General features: G+C 42.6%; 1 protein-coding gene across 3 annotated transcripts in view; it reads right to left on the bottom strand.

Moving 5' to 3' along the window:
* The window catches only part of SMYD2 (SET and MYND domain containing 2), a 30,017-nt gene extending 7,718 nt beyond the window's left edge, over positions 1–22,299 (bottom strand). Inside the window, exons 1-7 of one of the 3 annotated variants that reach the window (XM_064446232.1) lie at positions 21,788–22,298; positions 18,465–18,528; positions 10,880–10,990; positions 9,239–9,299; positions 6,933–7,057; positions 3,298–3,365; positions 1,398–1,500 (exon numbers count right to left, since the gene is read on the bottom strand). In XM_064446232.1, coding sequence (XP_064302302.1) covers positions 1,398–1,500; positions 3,298–3,365; positions 6,933–7,057; positions 9,239–9,299; positions 10,880–10,990; positions 18,465–18,528; positions 21,788–21,975 — 720 coding nt within the window. In that variant the 5' untranslated portion in view covers positions 21,976–22,298. Of the gene's footprint in view, positions 1–1,397; positions 1,501–3,297; positions 3,366–6,932; positions 7,058–9,238; positions 9,300–10,879; positions 10,991–18,464; positions 18,529–21,787 lie in introns of all 3 variants that reach the window. The other 2 variants (XM_064446233.1, XM_064446234.1) reach the window with 2 other exon arrangements.
* Positions 22,300–22,713: the final 414 nt, after the last annotated feature.

Here is a 22,713-nt window from a genome sequence, read left to right as displayed (position 1 = left end):
CTCCATTTACAGCAAAAACTTTAAAAATGTTGCAATGCAATGGCTACATTGAACCTGAAGATGGAGACACAGGCCGTAAGACCGCACAGAGCCCAAGCAAAGCCACGAGCTCACATTTATAAAATTCTTAAGTGTCAGAAAAGCAAACGCGCAAAAGCCATGAGGTCCTGGAGAACTGATGCAGCTTCCAAGACACAATTCAATCAAAAGATGCCATGCAAGGTAAATACTCCACATTTCTACCTCTCACAGTAAGCCCTCCCCAAAAATGCTGCCATGTCCGGGATTCCACAGTAAAATCTGAAACCAAGATCAGTCCTTGTCCATTACCACAATGTATTTGCAGTGACTGCCAACATCACAGACAAATCATCATTAGTACACGGCATAAAAAGAAGTTGCTCATCTGAGTGAACATCACTCACCCTTGGCTCCAGCAACTAAACTCACTTTGTTCACAATGGTGAACAGCTATAATCCAAAAAAATAACCTCTCTCCCCTTCTTCAAAACTGGTATCACATATTTCAGAAAGTGGTAGGAGTTATCAAAACCAAATCCAAACTTATTTTGAAGAGCATTAACCCTGCCTGCTAAATTAACATTAAAAAATGAGCTATTGAACCTTTATGTAAACTCCATCCCCAGAGACCATGTTCCATATCTTCGTCCCCTGCAGATATCTGAACACCTTCCTCAACTCTGTTTAACACCTTTTTTCTTTTTCTTTTTTTTTAAAGCAAAAAGCAGCTCTGCTGCTGAAGGCTCCCTGCCAAGTTCATTATTTGATTGAGAAAGTTTCAGGGTAAACCCAGAGCCTTATTCACTTTCACAGAATTTTATCCATCATTGTTCAGCTTCGCTCCACCCAGAAACACACTCTTCTTCATCTGTGACTTCCCAGCAAACACCGCTGAGGTGACATGACAGAGTCCCATTTTTTCTGGATGCTCTGTCCAAACAGAAGTTAGAGAACTTATCTGTGCCCATTTACCTTGTTTATTCTGGCTTCAATTTCAATACATTATTATTATACTGGGAACTATTATAGCGGCAATAATTTGCTTTGATCCTGGAATTTCAAAGCACCAGCCAAACATCAGTAAACTCAGCCTCATTTTACAGATGGGTAAACTGAGACAGAGGCTGGCAGATACACAGTGGCTGCTGCAGGTGCCCTTCCCTTGTTTCAGCACAAAATAGGATACTGCCTCCGAGAATCACTTCAGTCCTCCAGAGCCACCCTGATTTTTCCAAAGCAACATCTTACACTTCTCTGAGAAACAACAGATCCTTCCCCCACTATTGTAATCTAATTGAAAGGAATCCTGAAAAGCAGAATGGATCCTACTTTTAGGGCGCACGTGTACAGAGTACATTCAAGCACAGTGCACTTACCTCTTCTCCAGGCTCAATCTCCCTAACAGCTCTGACTTCAGCCAAGGTCCCCTTGTAAGTTACAATCACATTCGGGCAACAGCTATGGTTCATCAATGCAACACTGTAAAAGTAGAAAAGTAAACCTTTTCCCCCACCACCACCACAAGCACCAGGCAAAAAGTTAAGCACCACTTGACAAAACAAGTAAGTCTGAAAGATCGAGTCAGTCTCTCTCGGTAAGCTATTTTCCTTCTGAGGCTTAACTTGAAGGTAATCTTGGAAAAGTCTGTTGTACTCTTATTTATTCTAATGATATGGAGAATGGCTGTGCTAATGAATCATTACAATTTTTAAATCCTATTATTGCAGGACTAGGCAAGTTACTATTTTCCCATTCTTACAGTGCTACAGAACAGCTGACAGGGGAGTTGACATAGCCTAACTATCGGCATCTTATTTAGGTACCTATGATAAACAGATCATTTTCCTCAGAGGAGAAAATAAGAGAAACACATTTAACCTAAAGGAAACAAGTAAATACAGGAAAACAAAAGTAATTTCCTGCATCGAACTTAAGATCGGCGTTAAAATTTTAGCTGGTTTCTGTGCAAATGTTGGAAGTGAGAGGGAACAGGTGTCTCTCTGTTATACAAGCACACAACTTACACACAAACTTGGACCACTAGAGAAAGTACTCCCCCTTACTACCAAGCCTGGAAAAAGTGCAATTTGCTGCTTATTGGAGATAAAATGTATAATTTAAATTCCCTCTCTTCCAACCTACCAAAATAATAATTGTTTCTTCAGTCTTTGTAGCTCACAGGCATAACTGTTATGTAGGAAAGATCTGGCTCTTGCATGCTGAGCATTTACAAACAAAGAATGGTGCTGGACATGTTTCCAGAGCATCCTGGTTTAATACTCTCCTCTCTCCACCATGACTCTGATCCTGGGCATTTCAGGATCTTAATTTCCAATCTGTAGATGATGGAATCTGTAGATATGGACTTCAGACAGACCTGCCTGAAGAAGGAGAATCTGTGAAGCAAGTGCTATCTTCTACTGTCTGTATGCAGCACTGAGCAAAATCAGGTCCTGCTTTAATTGGCCATCTGTAAGTTTCAGATTACTTTGACATATATAACCTACTAGCAATCAATGCCTCACAAGGAAGTCAGCCTAAGCAGACAGTGATAATACCTTCAGTAGGGGATTGCAAAGAACAGGGACAAAAAATATCCTCCTTTACTACAACATTAAGAGGGAAGGACAGACTTAAATGAAAGAAGCGTTCCTCACCCTTAAAGAGAGCTGTGCTCCCCTGTCCACAAACTGCAGTTAACGCTTAACATCTGCAGTTTATTTGTAAAGCTAAGAAGCTTGTACATATTTTTTCCACTGTCATAGCAACAAAAAGCATTGCAGTTTTTAAAACATCTGAGGAGGCTGAAAGAAGTTATGAAAGGGATTTACTGTTTGCAAAGGAACAAAGGTAGAAGGGATGTTGTTCAGAGAACACCAGATTATATCCAGCCAAAACAGAAAGTTGTGAATAGAGCAAGTCACCTGCAATCCTTTTCATTTCACTTTGATCATTACATGATGTTCCCGTCCAGAACCTACTAGCCAATAAGTAATTGCTTCCTACCAACCTGCATATATTTCACAATCTAAGCTTCAGAACAAATTACAAGTGGAATTTTACCAGAATTACCAGATTTAAAACAAACAAACAAAAAAAACCTGCTGCAAATAATTGGCCGCATTCTATTAGCTAATTAAAGATGGTTAAGACAAGACAAATTAAGTGTTTAATTAAATTTCTTTCAGTAGAGATCTACGTCCATACATGTGCAAAACCCTTTATTTGGTTTTAACTAAGTTGATTTTATTTTTTAAAATATTAAGATCAACCTACTCAGGAAATATGGCTGATCCCAAATGAGAGAGTTCTTCATCTTCAATTGTGAAACCGTTACAGTTAACCTGAGGAAAAAGAGAAAGAGGCTAGACACCTTCCGGTCAGCTAAGTACTCCACACTCACATGTCACATTCTCACACTTCAAAGTCAATTGCAGTGATTTGCTTACCATTTTCTTTCCACCTCACCAGTACTCACAGGGAGCTACGTGACATCTCAAAAAGTGAAGCAAAGACAAGGTCCCTATCCAAAGAAACATGCAGGACACTAAAGAACTGACAGCCCAACACCTACACCTGCTCAGGACACATCATCTAGGGGATTGCTCCTTGGAAGCCCAACCAAGAGAAACGGGGCTTGAAAAGAGTGCCAGAAACGGTGTCAGACAAAGCAAGACCATTGCAAACAAAAAGTCTGACTCTGACAGGACAAAGAGAGTTCATTTGGCCATGGCAAGTAAAGGTCCGAAGCAGAACTACACACAAAAGGAGCAATGTAGGAATGAACAGCTGCAAACTCAGCCGGGCTGGGGCACTACAGAGCTTTAATGGAACATACATTACAGAGACTTGCCACAATGACATCTGTCATCAAGGGTTGCACATATCAGCTACAGCTAAAGCACACATAAAGAACAAAAAAGGCAGTGAGAAAGGCTTGAACCTAATAAAGACATAGAATAGGAGGAGACAGAAAAAGGAGAGAGTATGAGAGGAAATGTATCCCTAATTTAAACAGACACAGGATTAAGAGAGCTTGTTCACAAATCCTTCATAAAGAATAGATTCAAGCAGATTTTAAAACCTTCTGCCTCTTTCATTCTCACAAAACAAGGGAATCTTACAGGAGTTTCAGCTTTGTTTCATGTAATTTGTGTGACTTTAAGTGACCAAAATGCACCTCAATCAAGTACTTTATTCCACTTTCACCACGAGTCACATACATGCCAACGTAAAGAGAACCCTCTCCACATTCACCATCTCCCATCAATCATTAAAATGTTCGCAGCAGTGGTAGAAAAGCACTAAAACAACTACTATCCTGTGGCCAAGTCCAGCTGAAGCTACAATAGGCACAGGAACAGTCAGTCGAGTATAGTGTAAGTATTCATTCTGGAAGGTCAAGAGTTGACACCAAACACAACCAACAATGATATGCCCCACAAGCTGGAATGCAGCTCGAATTGCATTTTACAAATATACAAACGCTTCCCAAAGCCACTCCTCAGGTACAAACTGTTCAGGATGAGTTCACAATTAAGGAAAGTGTCCTGTTTCTCTGATTCACTCACCGGTATCTTTGCTTGATCATGCTATTTTTAGTAAGGTAGCATCCAAAGTCTCTCAAGATGAGCATGCTCCTGCACTAGCCAATGCATGAGCATACCTGAACCAAAACCAAAACATAATTGCTGAATACAAAAAACAATAGAAGGGAAAGATATCAACAGCAAGTAAGAACATAAGGCTACAAAGGCTGACATGAAGAACTGCTTGACAGTTCTGAATCACAGGGAAATATTTAAAAATATGTAGTGAGTTATCGTCAACTCCCCTCCACTAAGCCAGAGACAACCCACTTCTTGAATGTGTCATACCAGCAATGACACAAGGAAGAATTAGAAGGGATGAGATACCAATGGTTTCACCAGATGAACACACGACTAAAAAAGGCAATGTGGAGGGAATAAAGAGACAACAGAGAGAAAACCAGCACTCAGAGTTGTTCCCAATGGTGGAAAAGAGAACATGCAAAGGAGGGCACAAAATTATGCAAGGTCTTCACGGAAAAGATGGAACTCAGGACAAGAGAGAAACTGTTTGAAGACTATGGCAAGGTCAGACTAAGGAGGAAGAGCAACAGTCTCAAGAGGTATGTTCCACAGGGACAAAAGAGAGTAGAATGATACCAACAGCTGGGCAAGAGTGTAATAAAAGGCAAGGATGGTTTGGACAAAAATCTTTGCTCCACTCAAAAGGACCAATTGCATCTTAGCTGCACTGCGTAAGAAACAGCATCTGACAAAGCCCACAAAAAGCAGCAAGCAAGGAGTCAGAGGTATCCAAGTCCCAAATGATTGCCCTGAATCACAGGGAAAAAGAATGCCAAATAGAGAAGCAACGCAGACAACATGAGGCCAGAAAAAGTGCTGAAGCAAAACAAAGGAGCAGCAGCATACCCATACCACTGGATTTAAGTCAAGTTAACTAATTATTAGGAAACATGTTTGTACGTATCAAGTACAGACATGCCTCCCCATCTTTGAGAAAGATTTATGCTGGAGCTAACACCTCAAAAGGTTGTGTCCTGTAAAATACTTCTGAGGAGCATCCAGATGACCTTTGGAGATTTTAATTCAAAAAAACTGCAATGTCCACAGTGGCAGATAGTTGCCTGATGGTCAGGATGAGCTTAAGGTGACACCTAAGGGTGACATTAGACATCTACAGAGAAGACTGGACAGAATATCAGATCTGGAGTCAGCAGTTCACAGAAGTCAGTTAAAATACCATGATCTGGTGGAGCTGGTCCAGGACAGAACATGAAGTGAAATCATTATGGCAAAAATAATGTAATCTTTGGGGATTCTGGCTAGACTCTAACAAAAAATATTCAGAAACTGGATGTACTCATGTCTTTAAAGTATCCCTCTGACAAATGTAAAGTCTTCAAAACAGAAAAAAAACTTTTAGTTGAAGGGAAATGTATGATTAGAAACAACAAAATGGATGAGGAGCAGATGCTAAACATGCTAAAGAATCATTCCCCTACAAAGTAACAGCACCTCTGTATTAAGGTAATAGTAACCGTGCTTCCTTGTTGGTAGATGCCCAGCCCTACGAACCAGGGTATTGCCACGTCAGCTTTCACCAGAGCAGTCAACATCTGCCCCGATCTCAAAAAAAATTAAACTTTTTACTTAAACGTTTAAGGTTAAAACTAGCTTGTTTTGAAGTACAGGAAGAAAAGAAGAAAATGGATCTTTCAGTATTCCACTGGTGTGTTATTCCATCCACTACAATATATTCAATTTAGATGTGTATGAAAAGCAGGTGAGAAAAAAAGAGGTGACACATTTCAGAAGTTATCTAACAAGACATCCTGCCTTTCCTTCATCTCTCCAGATGACCAAACTACCTGACTGCATTTAAAAGCCACACACCAGATAAAAGTTTCAGACTGCTCTTTCTACTTCTCTGAAGTTTACTCCCTGTGAAGGTCGAACACAATGATGACCTGACCAGCAAGAATTTCCACAAGTTTGAAGCCAGAATGAAGGTTTTGCCTCTGCAGGGTTTCAAACCAGCAGCCTTCCACACAAGTCCAACAACAGCTGCACTGTGCTTGGCCCACAAGAAGCCTAACTTTGCCATGGTCTAATACAGGCTGTTTCCCCTTTTCTTCCGTGTTTGAGAAGCACCTCATAGGAAGTCTGCAAACAAGAGTCCCCCTCCTCACTGCTGAAATGGGACATGTCCAGCCACTTCTAGTCAAGAAAGATCTCTAGCAAAGATCTCTAAGGGAAGCAAAGAGCTCCCATTTCCATTGCTGTTACATTTTTCGCCTTTCGCAAAGGCTAAAATCCTGCAGCTACCATCCACCTGAACAGGCTGTGTTCTAACCAACTTACTTGTGCAAAGAGAACTACAAGGGCAGCATTGTCAGGGTACTCCAAGTGCTTTGAGTAGAAGTGATGAAGAGCAGCAATGTCGTTCTGAATCAGCTCTCTCTTTTCATTGTCTAGTTTGTCAAGGTCTGTGGACAAAGAATACATTCAACTTCAGTAACAGGAACACTCCCCCCTGAACTGCAGCTAGACTTAGGTTAAAATAGGCCCAGACTTGAACAGAAACACCCCAAGGAACAGCTGCTTGGAAGTACTGCAAGAAGTGTCTGTTCTTCCATAAATGTAATGCTGCTTCTATCAAAGCCACAGGTGTATTACAAGAACATGCAGTATTAAAAAACATTTTCTAACATCTTTTCATTAGCAGGTAATCAGACACAAATTTCACCTCTTGGGAGAAGGGTTACAGTATTTGAAATGTATTTGTTAATGCTACCAAACAGACCAGCCAGCCCTGGCTCTCTAGAAGCCTATCAACTGTGGGTAGCTATCCTCAGCTGTTTAACACAACCTTAAGAGCTACCTGAGAATGCCCATGTCTCCATGGGCTGCAGGGTAACCATCAACAGAGGTGCATTTAATATGCAGATATCTGAGGATAATAGGAGACAGCAGGAACGTCAGTGGAAATGTCCTGTGAAGTGTATTCCCTTTCAGGTTTACTCAGAGATTTACCCTCAGGCCCACAACAGGTTCTAGCCAAAGCTGTGGCCACTGAACCTTTTTCAACCTGGTCCATGGCAAAGCAAGCTAGGTGATCAACCATATACTCCTGATCTCTCTCCTCAAGAGCAGAGTGTTGGAAAGTTTTTGCCTAATCCTCTCTCTCACAGTGGCAGTGTCATCAGCTCACTCGTGCTCTAAGATAGCCAGCAACTCATCAGTTTCCCCTCTCCAACTCAAAATAACAGTGAAAAGAAAAACATGCAGGAAGAGAAAAGGCTACAAAAACAGTGGAAGAAGTGGGAAATGATTTGTAAAAGCAGATGTGAATGACAGGAGAGTCACAAAAAATACTGAGGAAAATGAAATGGGACAATTTTATGAGAATTACGACAAATCAGAAATGAGAAATTTTGAGCTTCCAACTGACAGCCAGGTGCCTTTTCCTCTCCTGCGCAGGGTGTTGCAAAGAGTAAGGAAATTGCTGAACTTGGCAAAAGTGTGCTAAGAGATGAGGAGAGTCAAGAGGCAGAAGGAACACGGGGGTCTTAGTAACAAAACCAGAAACGAAACATGGGCTTCTAGAGGGCAAGGGGGACATTGCCACAGAAAATCATTCCAGCCTTTTTGCTCCCAAATAAATAAATTGAGGACATGCTGCAATGCAGAAGAATATACAGAAATTACTTCAGCACTTACCCATCCTCCTCAACCTGAATCCTACTAACCTACCTGTAAAAATCATCCTTCTCTTAGGCAAATGTACACATTTTCCCCTAGTTATTCCAACAGCTGTGACAGGAGCTTTTGTCCAGGAAGCAAATAAGACTGTAATCTTGCTATGCTTGGTTACTCTGCTACCACAAGTTCCAGAAATGACTGCATTTATTCAGCATTTAATAAAGGGTTTTGGAAACCATCAGAGTGAGAAATGTGAATATACAAACCTATCATCTCCTTGTGTATTACTCCCAGCACCAAGAAAGAGAAATGACAGACCAGTAAAAACTACGCCAGGATGGTTACTAGTCACCTAGTTGCTCAATTTCTAACTCTGCCTCACCAGATGTAAACAGCAGCCTTCCAGTTAAAAGCAAGCCATTGCCTCATCTCCTTCCTTGGATTATTTTGGAGCATTTAGGACATGGAATTTCAACACAATCATATATAATATGTCAGAATTGACTGGCAGTGACAGATACTGAAGCACAGTCCAGAGGGTTCTGCAATTAGCCCCTTAGTCACTGTCACCATCAAGCAACTGTGCTGTCTCTGATTTTATGCCTCCTGGTAACAAATACCAGCTATTTTAATTTTACAACATTACAATTCTCAAAAGACATTAGAGTACCAGAAAAGCAAAGAGATGGATGTATGCTACATAATTAATTCTGTCTAGGTTTTCACCCTTGTTTCACAGCCCCCAGAAGTGACCAAAAAAAAAAGAAAGAAAGAAAGAAGAACACTACTGCACTTTCAAAAAAAAAAAAACCAAAAAACAAGGAACCACATTTTTCATTGTTTATTCCCTTCCTCCAACAGGAGTGGGATGCTCTGAAAGGTTTTGATGGAGAGGGGCCAGGGAATAAAGCAAATCATGAATATAGAAAACTGCCTCTGTTTACCTGCAAGCCTTTTTTACTTACGTGATTCAAACTCTTCTACAGCAAGCAGCTTCTCCGACTCTGTTCTTTCAGGGTGAGTTTTCTAGGGGGAAAAAAAACAACCAGAAAATATTTTAATGTTTGAAGTAGGCTCCTACCTGTAAAACAAACCCAAATCCACACTGAACGGAATTTATAGAAGTAGATGAACTGCAATGAGTTAAATTGACTACCCTTACTACAGCCATAGAAATTAGGCAGCCAAAGATTAACTCCTATCAAATTTATATACATAAAGTGAATAGTATTTTAAATATGTCATTTCTTTGTTCTAGACACCCAGAAAGCTGCTAACAATAGCAAGCAGGCAGGAGACAGGCTTTGCTTTGAGGAAAGTGAATAAACTGACTGTTGACAGAGTTCAAAAGCAATGCTCCATTGTTGGCCTAAGGCCACTTCTTTGTAATCTTGGCCATTAAACATGGCTTTGCAGGTGGCCCAGCAGCTGAGGTTCAGGGACTCTGGTTTGCATATTTAGCTTTTATATGACATGTAGGGTTCTCCCCCCTCCCTGTAAGCGATAAAAGCACAAAATTTATTCCAATGTCTTTTTGTCATTAAACATTTGATTTTGTTTGTGGATTACCACTAAACCATGCCTTAATTAAGTCACACACACATACACACACACACACCTACACACACAGCAAGTATGCAGCTACCTTCACAGCAGGCCACCAAAATCCTCACTACATGCAGTATCCAGGTTGCCCTTGTCATATAAGCAGACCTCAATCACACAAATATGCTTCAAAGAGGATTTGGTTTTGTGGAGAGAGTTTAGAGCTCTACAAAGATACACATCATAATAACCTTGAAACTCATGAAACCCATCCCGTCCCCTCCCTGTAAGCACTCATGTTATCCTCAGTATCCATATAGTTAGGGAACAGTGAATTGGAGGTTGACATTGCAATCTTATTTCCTTAGTAATAAAATCCTTTTTCTCCAAAGGCCAAGGGCCTGAGATTTCTCTCTCAATCTGTTTTTCACCAGTTAACTCCAATAATTGTAAACATTTAAACCTGAATACCTCAGAGGTGTTCCTGACTCACAAATGTGCAGGGAGTTATATACTACACAATGCTACGCAGTTATAGCTGAAAAATAGTACAACAGGGAACTGCTTCATAAAGATGCCAGTGTCTGCAGACATATAACACTAGCGGCATTCTGCAGAATTTAAGCATATATACCAAGTCTCATTCTTTTTCCTCTTCACCAATGTGGCCTTGGTGCTAGTCCACACATGCAACCAAGAGCTCCAACCTACCAGAGCAGAGGCTGAAACACCATGCACGCTGTGAAACTACCACTAAACTTTTCCAGACTCTGTTCAACAGTACCTTGACCATAAGTTACAGCTACACAGCTTAAAACCTCACTAGCCTTTTGCCATCTTCCCCCAAAAGCCTCCAGCTGGACTACAGTGGCCCTGGCACTGCTGCAGTGGTCTGACGGTCAGTTCGTTCCGCTGCTCATGCTCCTTATTACACTCATCTGTACACAGGAAACTAGTATGCATGTGCTTTGCAGACAGTTACTGTCGGTCAATTTTTATTTTCCTGTCTTCTCTGGCACCCAGAGTAGGAACGTACCTCCCAAGTCTAGCCTCCTGCTCACCTGTTTGGCAAGGACCCTTGCTGTTAGCCTCACTGTCTCTGAGGGATTCCAGTTCTGCCCAAAAGCACACATGGCAGAACACTCCAGCTTGTGCATTGGCCAGTCTTCCTTCTGAAAATGTAGAAAAATATTTAAAAAAAAAAAAAGCCACGAAGATAAAGGGATGAAAAAGAGGATGCAGCAAGTCCTGCCAGATCCTAGAGGTCAAGAGAAATGTGTTTCCTTTAAAAAAATAAGATGACGCTCACTAAATCTGAACAAAAGCTTGAGTCACATTTAAGGGGTACAGCTATCCTGCTTTTTTCAAACAAATTCACAAGGGATGAGTTAAGGTCAGAACATCTTCATTTATTCAATGGAAAAAAAAGAATTAAATGACAAAGAAGCAAACACACAACATGATTTATAAATCACCAGTTCTTATTGTTCAGATCAAGCACGTGAGGACAGAGTAGGTCTGAGCTTGATGGCTTTATTGGGTTCATTTCCATTTAATGCCTTGGCCCCTCATTACGGGATGACCCTGGTGTAATCAGGAGTAATGTGTCTGAAGTCGATGGATTCAAAATCACTGTAAGAATCGGTATATGTAAGGTCAAATCCAGACCTACCGAATAGAATTATCAGATTTTTTTTCCTTAAATGTTGTAAAATAAGAGTACAGCTAGGCAATGAAAACACATTAACAAAGACAAACACCTTTTAGATAAGAAGGTACAGCATATTCCCAGCTCAACATAGAATAACACTTGGAGTGATAGCACAAGCCACTGGCTTTTGGCATGCTACAGATTCCCTCTAAAGCAACAGGAACTTTCCAAGATGAGCACAGAATTACAGATTAACACTCTGCACTGGCACACAGAGCCTGGCACGGGCTGTCCCCAGGCTGCATCAAATTTCATTTTATTTATTTATTCAAACATGGAAATAGTCTTATTTCTGTATTCAAGAAATTCATTCATTTATTTCTATATCTCATCCCCGACACACACCTATAGCAGTGTGTTAGAACAGATCTATAGTGTTCTGCCTGTACAGGGACCATCAAGTTTTGTTTTCAGACCAGATGTAAACTGGTGCAAAAAGGTACCAGAGGAAAGAAATTACAACAAATCCCACAAATTTATAATTGACTGCAAGTGAAAACTTGAAAAACTTTTTGCAGCTTCCAGAAAGTTCTTAATTCCCCTTACTGTGATTCACCCAGTATCACAGACCCAGTGCTAGCTCACTCAAAAAAAAAAATTAAAAATAACTTGGGGGGGAGAGAGGAGAAATCCATATAGCTTATCAGAGTGACTGAGTGGCAGGAACACAAGAAACATAGTGTTTCCCTCAGCTGCCTATCCACTGATGGCAAGAGCCATTTGAGACACCCTAGGCTCTCTAAAACATCTACACAGGACCAGTAGATATGACACAGGTCTACTAGGAGATGCAGGCCTTGTGGGAGCTGTAGCTGGAGGCCGCATGGGACAATCCAAGGCACCTCAAACATTCAGCTGAATCAGGACCCCCAGTGACTCCTGCCTTTGCTGGTCCACTTATTTACAGGTTTTGCAGATAGAAACAAATGCCGAGATCACTAATTTCAGAGTTAATACACAAAAAAATTCCTCCACTGCAAATGGCCATTTTAATTGCCCTGGGCATGGGCAGCTTTAGGAGTTACTTTATCAGGAAAAGAAAGGTGAACACCTGGCCCAGCTTCAAGTAGGATTTGAAGCAGTGCAACACAGCAAGGGTATTCAACCCCTCACAGTGTCAGCTTCATTGTCCTTGATATCTCAGTACAGTACTTGCAAAAAAACCTACATACAGGCTGCCTGAAATAAGCTCCAATGCAAACGTTCTAAGAGGACATGGAAATATGGACCAGGAGAACCAAAATAGCATATTACACTGCAACCATGTCATGTGGAATTACACTCTCAACTCTCCTACAGCTGTCACACTACAAAATGTGTCCCCCGAGAGGCCTGTTTCCTATGTATGTTCCAAGACCTTTTTCTGGAAAATTCCCGATAGCCTTTGTTTAGGAACCCATGGGCTAAAGGCTAAGAAGAGAGACAGAGGGAAACCTCATCTCTCACCCCTTCTTGCACACCCACAATGCTCACCAGCTTCAGTATGATTGCTGGGTATGCAAGAAGCAAAGTCACAGAACCTGAAGTTTTGCAGGGCCTGCATCCATACACACTGGTTAAATAAACAGCAGAGATTACCTGATAAAACAAAAAATCAAAATGCAAAATTACAGGCCTGTCTCAAATAACTGTTTTTAAAAATCCGTTTGTTCCCTTTATTCTTTACCTATTGTTAATTAAAATCTTTCCCCAGGCAGAACCATATCGAGGTATATGAACTAGCGGAGAGGTTAAAGGGACAAGATATGGCTGAATTGTGCAAAATGAGATGAAAGCCTGAAACACCACAACGAGAGAGAGTACTGATGACTGGCTAATACCTGGGATGGAAACACTGTGACAGTCGCTTTCCCTGCAATCACAGCAGGACCATATTTTGCACTCTTTTCCACATTTTTCTCTAAGTAGTTTGAATTATAACAGATAGCATTGTTCTATTTGAATCCCTAATGCTACATTAATGATATTGCCTTCCTATTTTCATTACATCTGCAGTATTTTTCCCTTTAGGAGTGAGTGACAACATTTTTGGAAGGGAAGTTCTTTAAAGCTTATGCTTTTCACATCAAAGCATGGAAACAATCTCCTCCACCAAGTTCTTCAAAAGGATTCCACAGTCCAGGACTACTGGATTAATTCCCAGAATGCTGACATATAGCTCAGCAAGAAAAAAAACCCAAACAACAAAATAGTATACTCAAAAAAAAAAAAAAAGGCACACCAAAACCAAACCCACAAAACCAAAAAAAAACCCTTAAGTCCAAACAAATGTCCTCACACCTCCTTCCTCACATGGACTTTTTCAATAGGATGTAAAATTTGTGTTGTATTTCACTTGATTGAAAAGAAACACACACAAGTACCAGACAGAAATGCTGGGCAAGCCAGTGTAAGGGTTAAGCCCACTTCTTCAAAAGCTTAAGGCCCAATAATGCTCAAATGGCATCCAACTCTTTAATCGAATTTCAGTGAGGCAACTTCTGATGTCTGGTATTACCCAGTAAAGTTCTCTGACACAGTCCTTCACCAAGCAGCGAAGGTGAGAGTTTCACATGTCTTCACAGCCATCCTTCCCTACTACCTTTTACCGAACACTGGCCACAGAGGGTATTTGGCTTCTGTGGGTTCATGTTCAAAAGGTTCATAGGAGACATTTATCAAAGAAAATTACATGGAGAAAGTTTTTGGATGGAGGGACAGACACTTCCGCAAGGCAATCTTAAGCAGGGTCTTGCAGTGTCAGATTCCTCCTGTGCAGAATCGTTAAAGCAAGAATTTAATATTTTTTTCTGCATCTCATCAAAGCGAAGCAGGCAATTTCTACAATGTCCCATTTAAAACACATCTGCTTGATGCTAATTCCAGGACTACAACTACATTTTGAGGCTTACTAGCTGGTTAAAAATACCCGTTTCCCTTACTCCAGAAATACGAACTACAGCACTCTTTTAACATGACACGTTAAGAAAAACACATAAATATTTTGTTCTAAATATATTTCACATATGGAAGGTCATGACTAAAGCATCTCTTTCTGTACTTTGTCTAGCTGATCACCACTCTGTCTGGGATAAATAATAGCTATGTGTAATAACAGAAAGAGGAGCACCAGTAGCTGCTTCAAGTTCACCAGTTCCACAATTGCAACCACGTAACCCTCTTAAAACATTTCTCTTCAGAGTGTTTCAGCAGCTAATTTCTGAGGAGAAAAAATGAGCACAGGTCTCCTGCTGTTTGACTAAAATTATTATAATTTAAGAAGTCAAGACCTGAACAGCTGCAGATGGAGTCTGAAAGCCACTACGATAATTAGCAGGCCCATGCTTCGAGGAGGCAATAGTGGAGAGCAGAATGGTATGAATCGGCTAGAAATCACAAACCCTTTTAAAAGGAGAACTGGATTAGGGCCTGGAAAAAGAAACATGTAGCAAACCCAGGCTAGATCCTACCAACGCACAAAACATTCAAGGCAGCAAGGACAGGCAGTGAAGACACCTTCCATTCTCACATGCCCCACATCTGAGACTGAATCTATGCCTATGCAAACATCCAGCTTAATATAGGTCAAACTTAAGGTTATCTGTCTTAAAAGCACAAAAATAGAGTGAAACAGGAAAAAGACACGTTAGCACTAAGTGAATTGTGCCAGGGCCAGCGTGTATGCATATGTGTGTGTACAGAGAGAGGCCTGAACACATCAGCCACTGTATCACTGCAAGACTTTGTCTTCCTCTGAGCTCAGTCCCACACACAACAGTGTGACACCACCTTTAGCAGTGACCAGAGCAAAAGATTTATACTGCAAAGCAGGACTTTGTCAATGCATCAAACACCTGGCCATATGGCAGGAGATGCGCTCTTTTACCACTTGGGGGATCTTCAGCAAGTCAATGTATCTTTGCGTACCTATAGCCCATTTGCAAAAAAAAAAAGAAATGCCACAATGGTTTCATTCACTAAACCCTCTGAAAGTACTTCAAGAACCTCAGAACAAGGATACTATATGGCTCATCAGAGTGGGAAATACATGCAGTGTCACTAACTTTACTTTCAATAACCACATTATTCTGAAAGAGAAAAAAAATCTCATTAAATAGAAGCGCACTAGAGAGAGGAAGATGTCTGCAGTTATAAAATCTATAATTCTGAAAAAGACATTAAAAAAATTTGTGTCCTGCTGCACACTTTGGCACCTTTCTCTTGTCTCCTTCTGATCCATCTCTCCCTACCACTAGACAGAACTCCTATAAATTGTGGTATAGCAGGTCTTTAAGTAAGAAAAGAATAAGCTAAAAAAAATTTGGTTTCTATCCTATACAGTATACTTCACCTCATAAGCAGCTGCCAGACTTCATTGACTGTATATTGAGTAACAAGGTACTAACCAACATACAAAATCATACCATGCCCTTCTTGGGTACATGTGATTTTTAGTTGAACTGAGCAAAGAAAACAGTTTTACAGAGAAAATTAACTTAAAAAAATAAAAATCAAATGAACAATGCCATCACAATTCTCAAGTACAGCCCTGCCCTTTTATCAGTGTTGCATGAAGAAGTTTCACATCTATGGAGGCAAAAGGGACACTTTTACTGTACATCCCAGCGTTACAAGTTCAGCATCAAGGCATGGATGTCCTTTTTGGCTTTGACAAAGAATTGCTGAACTGCTGAAAAGTGCCTTTGAACAAGACAGGGATGAAGATGCAGTGCAGATTGTCTGTGCAGCACGTACAGTCAGTGGAGACTGGTTTCTAGAGACTATTATGCTTGAAGGTAACTTTGAAAGAATGTCAAAGAATTCAATCTCGGCAACATTCATAAATTGCATCAGACTGGCTCAGAAGGGCCCAAAACATGGAAGATAATGTTATATCAACTAGGGAGTCAAAAGCCATATGCGTATCACCAGTAAGAGTGAAGTAGCAGTACCTGTGCTTGTCATGCTATTGTCTAGATATCAAAACATGTAAAAAAAGCATCATACTACATATCACCAAGCAGGAAAGATTTTAATTCATTAACTTATCAGACAGACAGGTTTTTGCTGAAAACCTCTCCTCCAGTCTTGAGGACACTCATTTTGAGCAGTTTGGTTTTTTATGCATAGAATATGCCCCACTAGGTATTCTAACCAACAAAAAAATATTTTAAAAAATTGAATTAAGAAAATATAGAAGACTTTACCTGGGAGAAAGAGACAAAAAATCCTCTTGTTCTTCAATATAAAAGTATAAACTTTGTCAAGGCTAAAAGTGAGGACACTGAGAGAGGGACTGAAGAAGGGACTCAGAGGTAAAAGCAAAGGACTGTGGATCAGCAGAAATAAATTCTACTATTTCCACCATGATGTCTGCTTGCTATTTTTACTAGCACAAATCACTGAGCTCTCCTACTTCAGTAAATCTTGCTTATGTGCTTCATAACCATTGGCAATTTTATATGGCAAGAGAAGAAACTCACAGTCTCAGATAAAAAGCGCTAAACAGCCAATAAATTGCTTTGTTCAGGTATTTTCTTCCCTCATCTAGTTAAAAGCTTCCTAAGAAATCATATCATATGGAAACATTTCTCACAAATAAGCATTTCTCATGAATGTATCATGGATTTTCTCTACACTATCTTTAAAACTCATGCAGATTGCTCTCAAGAGACTTAAGGATGCTCATACAGTAAGCATTCTTTCTTCCCAGCAACTGCTGTCTGTCAGTCTTTCAACGTTCTGTGAACTACTGCAGATTTTGTAAAAAACTTGCTTCTTTTAGGCATTTTGAGTCCTCATGGTGCTTCAAAACCAAAAGGCCATTTGATTCACCCACAACTCACTAAGACACTGTGGGAAAGCAGGAATAGGGGATGCATTACACGGAAAACTGAGGGGAGGCCAGGCTCGCTTTGCAATCTGCACAATGGGAGAATAAGATACATCTTTGAATAAAGTTGGTAGACATCTTTAAAATGCTAGGGAACTGAACGGCAACATCTCTGTCCAGATAATGACAATGGAGAATGCTCTGCATGCAACCCATGCGCCCAACAGCACACTACCATGTAGGAGAAGGTTTGGATTATTTATAGCTAACTCATAGTTGCATGCCAGACCTTTGGTGACTCAAATCCTTCATGAGCACTCTTCCATACTCCATGCTCAGCACCACAGGTCTAACATAGCTTACATTATTTAGCTAACGATCCAGCTGAGTTTTCCACACATAAACTGTGTAATTCTTCCATATCAAGCTGGCAGCCCAAAAAGGGTAGAAACTAGTTCCGCAAAAATTTTTTTTAAGGTGCTTATTCTAGTTTGAAGTAAAAACAGAATTAAAACTGCATGCAGATGTTTTGGATGTCTTCATATTGCTCTACTTTAGTGTACGCTTATATTCTATTTTCAGGGGCTTTTAAAAACAAAGTATACAAGAAGAAGAAAAGTTGCCAGAACAAGTGAGTTAGGGAGAAAGCATGGTAGGTTTCAAATGGTTATGACTACTACCAGCTGTAGCCACCCAAAGTATTTGCAAACATTCTAAAAAAAAAAAAAAAACCACAACAAAACCCCCTTAAGACAGCTACTCAGTGATTTGATTTTTCCATTAGACACAGACTCTTACAGTTTAGTGAGCTAATGTTAAATTATCTGGTTTGTGCTTGAAGAAAGAAGTAATACAGACATAATTAGTGGGCTGACAGGCAGCTCTAATCAAAGCCTCAGTGGTACCAAGCCCTGGAGCTACTGATCTTGAAAGACTCATGCAGACCATGTCCAAATCCTGTAATTGTCCAATGCACAACTTCAGCAACTGTGGAATGCTGAAACCAACTGGACCACTATTAACCATTAACAATTAGAGACTACCAGTGCCACACAACCAAAAAATGGAGCTCAGCAACCCCCATGCTCCTTCCCCAGCATCCTCACAAATTGCATTACCATACCTGACATTCCACATCGCAGTAAAAGGCCTGTTTACATCTTCCACACTTCGACAACGCTTCTTTCCTTAAAAAGAAAGCAGAAGTTATTCTATTCTATAAATCTGAATGAAATATGAATGTATCCTGTATCACTTTTTGCACATATTTTGCCCTTCACACTTAAAACCATATTTTCTTCAGACACTACAACTACAGCTTGACCCCCATCTTCCAATAGCAGGCACTATTTTTATTTGTTTAGAGTTTCAAAAGCAAGTTTATGCTAACAACTGTTATTATGCAAAAGTTTTCGCTGTCCTGATAAACTGCTGTGTTTGGCAACATGGGGGCATCTCTTTAGCAAGGCCTATTGTGACAGGACAAGGGGCAATGGTTTAAACTAAAGCAGGGTAGATATAGACTGGATGTAAGGAAAAACATTTTTACAATGAGGGTGGTGAAACACCGTAAAAGGTTGCCCAGAGAGGTGGTAGATGCCCCATCCCTGAAAACATTCAAGGTCAGGTTGGACAGAGCTCTGGGCAACCTGATCTAGTTGAGGATGTCCCTGCTCACTGCAGCGGGGTTGGACTAGATGAGCTCTAACGGTTTCTTCCAACCCAAACCATACTATGACTCTATGAACATGTTATTCTATGCTGTTTGACAGACAACATCATTTTTTTGCCACTACATGAGGCATACTGACAGCTAACTTTTCCTTGCTTTACAGGCTTCCCAATTGCCCTGTATACTTGCTTACCAATATTGACCCTTTGCTTCTGCTCTGACAGTTCCATTGCTTCTCTTTTTTTTTTATATTTGCCTATAACTAAACACAGGGAACTGCCAAAAGGCAGGTACTTTTCTGCTTCAAGGTGCATGTATTGTAGCAGATTCCATCAGAAGCAGAACGCGTGTTACCCAACACGTGACATTTTGGTGCGACAGCAATAGGGATCTCTCAGCAGGATTGAATACTTTTAAAATACGCACCCTCCCCAGCGAAGTGGCAAAAAAAATTGTCTTAAATTGAGGTAGCTCACTGGAGTAAAACAGGGGTGAGTGTCCTCATGCAATATGAGAGCGCAGAACACTTCAGAGGTCACTGGCATTCAGAGTCTATAAAGCACAGCAAATCTTGACATCCTCTGATTGTTCTCACAAAGTAGAAGGTGCAATGTGAGTCAGGCTAACATCATGACTCTGCTCGCTGGCAGCATGTACTTCAAGCAGAGCTGCGTAAAGTAACAAATACTATCAGATGCAAATGCGATATTCTAGTCTTATTCTGTCCATTTTACTCTAAGAGTTTCATGACCACTTCGCAAAGTTTCTCTTCCCAAGACTAATACTGAGCCCACAACCTTCCTCCTAACACTTTTTGCAAGTTCAACAAGCACAGTTCAGGATCTAGTATTAGTGCTAGTTCAGCTCTAATGCAACAGGGCACAGACACAAAACACATTTCTGAGTGCTGGCATATCAGTTTCATCACTGCGATATCTTTCCTCTTAGTGAAACCTCATCACCCCAGTGTGAAATAGGTTTCAGACTACCCCACTGTAACTGCTATGGTAATGCATTCAATACATTCCCCGAGCATTGCGCTCCTCCAGAGCTCCATGGGAGAAGCTTGCAGGGAGAACAAGCAGCATTTAAACAGGCTGCTCCTGGAGTTGACCTTTAAAAGCTATTCCATGAAATAACTATTATCTCTACAATATTACTTCATATCAATGGAGCATCAAAAGTATTCCTTTTGACAGAATTCTTCCGGATGCAATAAATAAAACCAGCCTGTGTCTTTGGCACAAAGGAATTTGTGGTTAGGCACAAGAGAAGAAAACACCCAAAACTTAGGGGCTAGGAAAAGCCACCGGTGTGAAGGAGGAGAGGAAAATCACCTCAGTTCTACAGTTCTTCAAATTAATGGGATTCACTTCACTAGGAATTATGTTAGGTGCTCATGTGCAAAGAGAGGGGTGAACGAAGTAAGTCATATAAGTAGATAACGTAATGAGGAAAGAAAAAGACAAGGTCAAGAGAAAAGAGAAGAAAATGAAAAGCGTAAGTGAGTTAAGCTGACAGGACAAGAGATGAAAAGTCCTACTAGAGCGTAATAATTATATCTCTCAGTCTACATATGCAAGCAATACTTATGTATTGATAAAAATAGCAAAAGTACAACAGTTGTTTCCCTTTACTGAGGCAAACGCTAACATCTGCTTCAAGTTATAACCAGGTAAGCACTGCGACTCTTCAGTAAACTGCCAGAAGCCAGGAAAGTAGTACTTTTTAAAAAAGTGTACGGTGTGACATGCCACAGTGTCACATCCATGTCCGATTTGCTAACAATAACCCTAAACTGTAGTTTTTAGTTTGGTTTTGTTGTGGTGGTTTTTTGTTGGTTTTGGGGGTTTTTTTTGCAGCAGCAGCAGCAACTGACATCAGGTGGAATACCCGCAGCAGGCCAAGCCATCCCTCCGCACAGGTGAGGAGGGCAGCTGCTGAGCCCCCGGACACTCGAGCAGCCTGCAGCCTGCCTGAGCGGGGGCCAGGCAATGCCCAGCGGTGGGCCTACCGTCCGGTGGCTCCCAGCTACACCGTAACGAGCCTCTCACGCTGCCTGTGCTTTGCCTAAGTAACAGCAACTTGCCAGAAGACTAAGGTTTCAGACAGATTAGAATATACAGACATTTCTGTATATTGGTTACAGGTATATGTATTCTGTTCATATATATTCCATTCGCACCACAGGAATGCAAAGTGTGAATTAGTCACTTGCAGATCCTTCTCCCTTGTCAAACTTCACTAAAACCAGTCAATATTGCGTTACTACAAAATTGGAGGGATCAATGATGCTTCCCCTGACAGCAAGGTTACCCACGTGTCCACTCAACTGCCAGAGCACGCAAAGAGCAAAACTCTGGGGTTTTTTCTTTCTTCTTCCTGAACCGTTAAGCAAGGAAAACCAGTTTTGAGCTAAAAGTTTCGTCACGGCGATACCGCGAGGGGAGGGGGAGAAGGAGGGCAGCTCTGCGGAGGAAGGCCCCCGCCGCCCCCGGCCATCCTCCTGCGGGGCACCGCTGCGAGGACCTGCACGCGGCAGGCCGAGAAGGGGGCCCGCCCGCGGAGTGGCGGCCTGCACGCCGCTGACTGACACGGCCACGTCCCACGTCCCGCGGGGGACACGGGCGGGCCGAGCCGCTGCCGGCTCGGGGCGGACCGCCGCCGGCCGAACGGCGAGAAGCCGCCCCGGGGCCGGCCCCGCCGCCACCGCCCACCGACCCGCCGCCGCCCGCCGGGCCCGCCCCGGGCCCCCCCGGCCGGCCGGGCCTTACCTGGCGAAGCAGCCATCGCAGTGTGTGCCGCGCTCGCTGACGGTCAGCACAGCCGTGTAGGCCGGGCAGCTGAAGAGCAGCTCCCCCACGGCGTAGTGCCGCCGCGCCCGCAGTCCCCGGCCCTTGCCGGCGCTGACGAACCTCTCCAGGCAGCCCGGCTGCGGTGGCGCCGCCACCTCCGAGCGCATCACGCCGCAGAGGAGAGACGGGAAGGGACGCCGGCGCAGGCCTCCGCCGGGCTCCCTGCCCGGCCCGCGTACGCCGGGAAGCGCCTCCTCCGGGCGGCGGGGGATCAGCCGGCGCTGGCCGGGGAGGGCAGCCCGGCGGCTGCGCACCCGGGAGGGAGGCTTCCCGCTGCGGCCGCGGCGCCTGGCTGGAAAGGTCCAGGGTAGCTCCGGACTGCGGCCCCCCTCAGCCCACCCGCCGTGGGCTGGCAGCGGGGAGGCGGCCGCCCACGCACAGGCCTCCGCTCACAGGCGCGGTGGAAGCTTCCCCCCGAAGCCCGGGCTCGAACCAAAGCTCGAACAGGGAGCGCCCCAGGGCCCCGCAGCCTTCACAGCCCCTACCGCCGGTCACAGCGAGGCTTTCCGAGGCAAAGCGCTCCCGTCGCGACCGGCTGCACTGTTCAGGGGGCTTCGAGTGGCGCGGCCTGCCTCATGAGGTTTACACCACCCGCCGTAGGGCTGCGGTGGCAAAGCGACCCCTGCGTGAACTGTTTCTCCAGCGGTGCGGTGAAGCAAGGCCGCCAAACATGGTGGGGTGGGCAGGAGATCACAAAAGATGAGGGGAAGGGGCTTACGGAGGTGGCCAACCCACCCCTGCTGCAGCTGGGGCAGCTTGAGAGTCAGGCCAGGGCCTTGGCCAGGCCATCGAGCGTGGCTTGTGGGTGCCAGATTTAGGTGACAACTCAAGAGGCTGGAAAGCTG

This window comes from Phalacrocorax carbo, chromosome 3 (assembly GCF_963921805.1).
Source record: "Phalacrocorax carbo chromosome 3, bPhaCar2.1, whole genome shotgun sequence".
Taxonomy (NCBI): Eukaryota; Metazoa; Chordata; class Aves; order Suliformes; family Phalacrocoracidae; genus Phalacrocorax; species Phalacrocorax carbo.
This window is presented reverse-complemented; position numbering and strand designations above follow the sequence as displayed.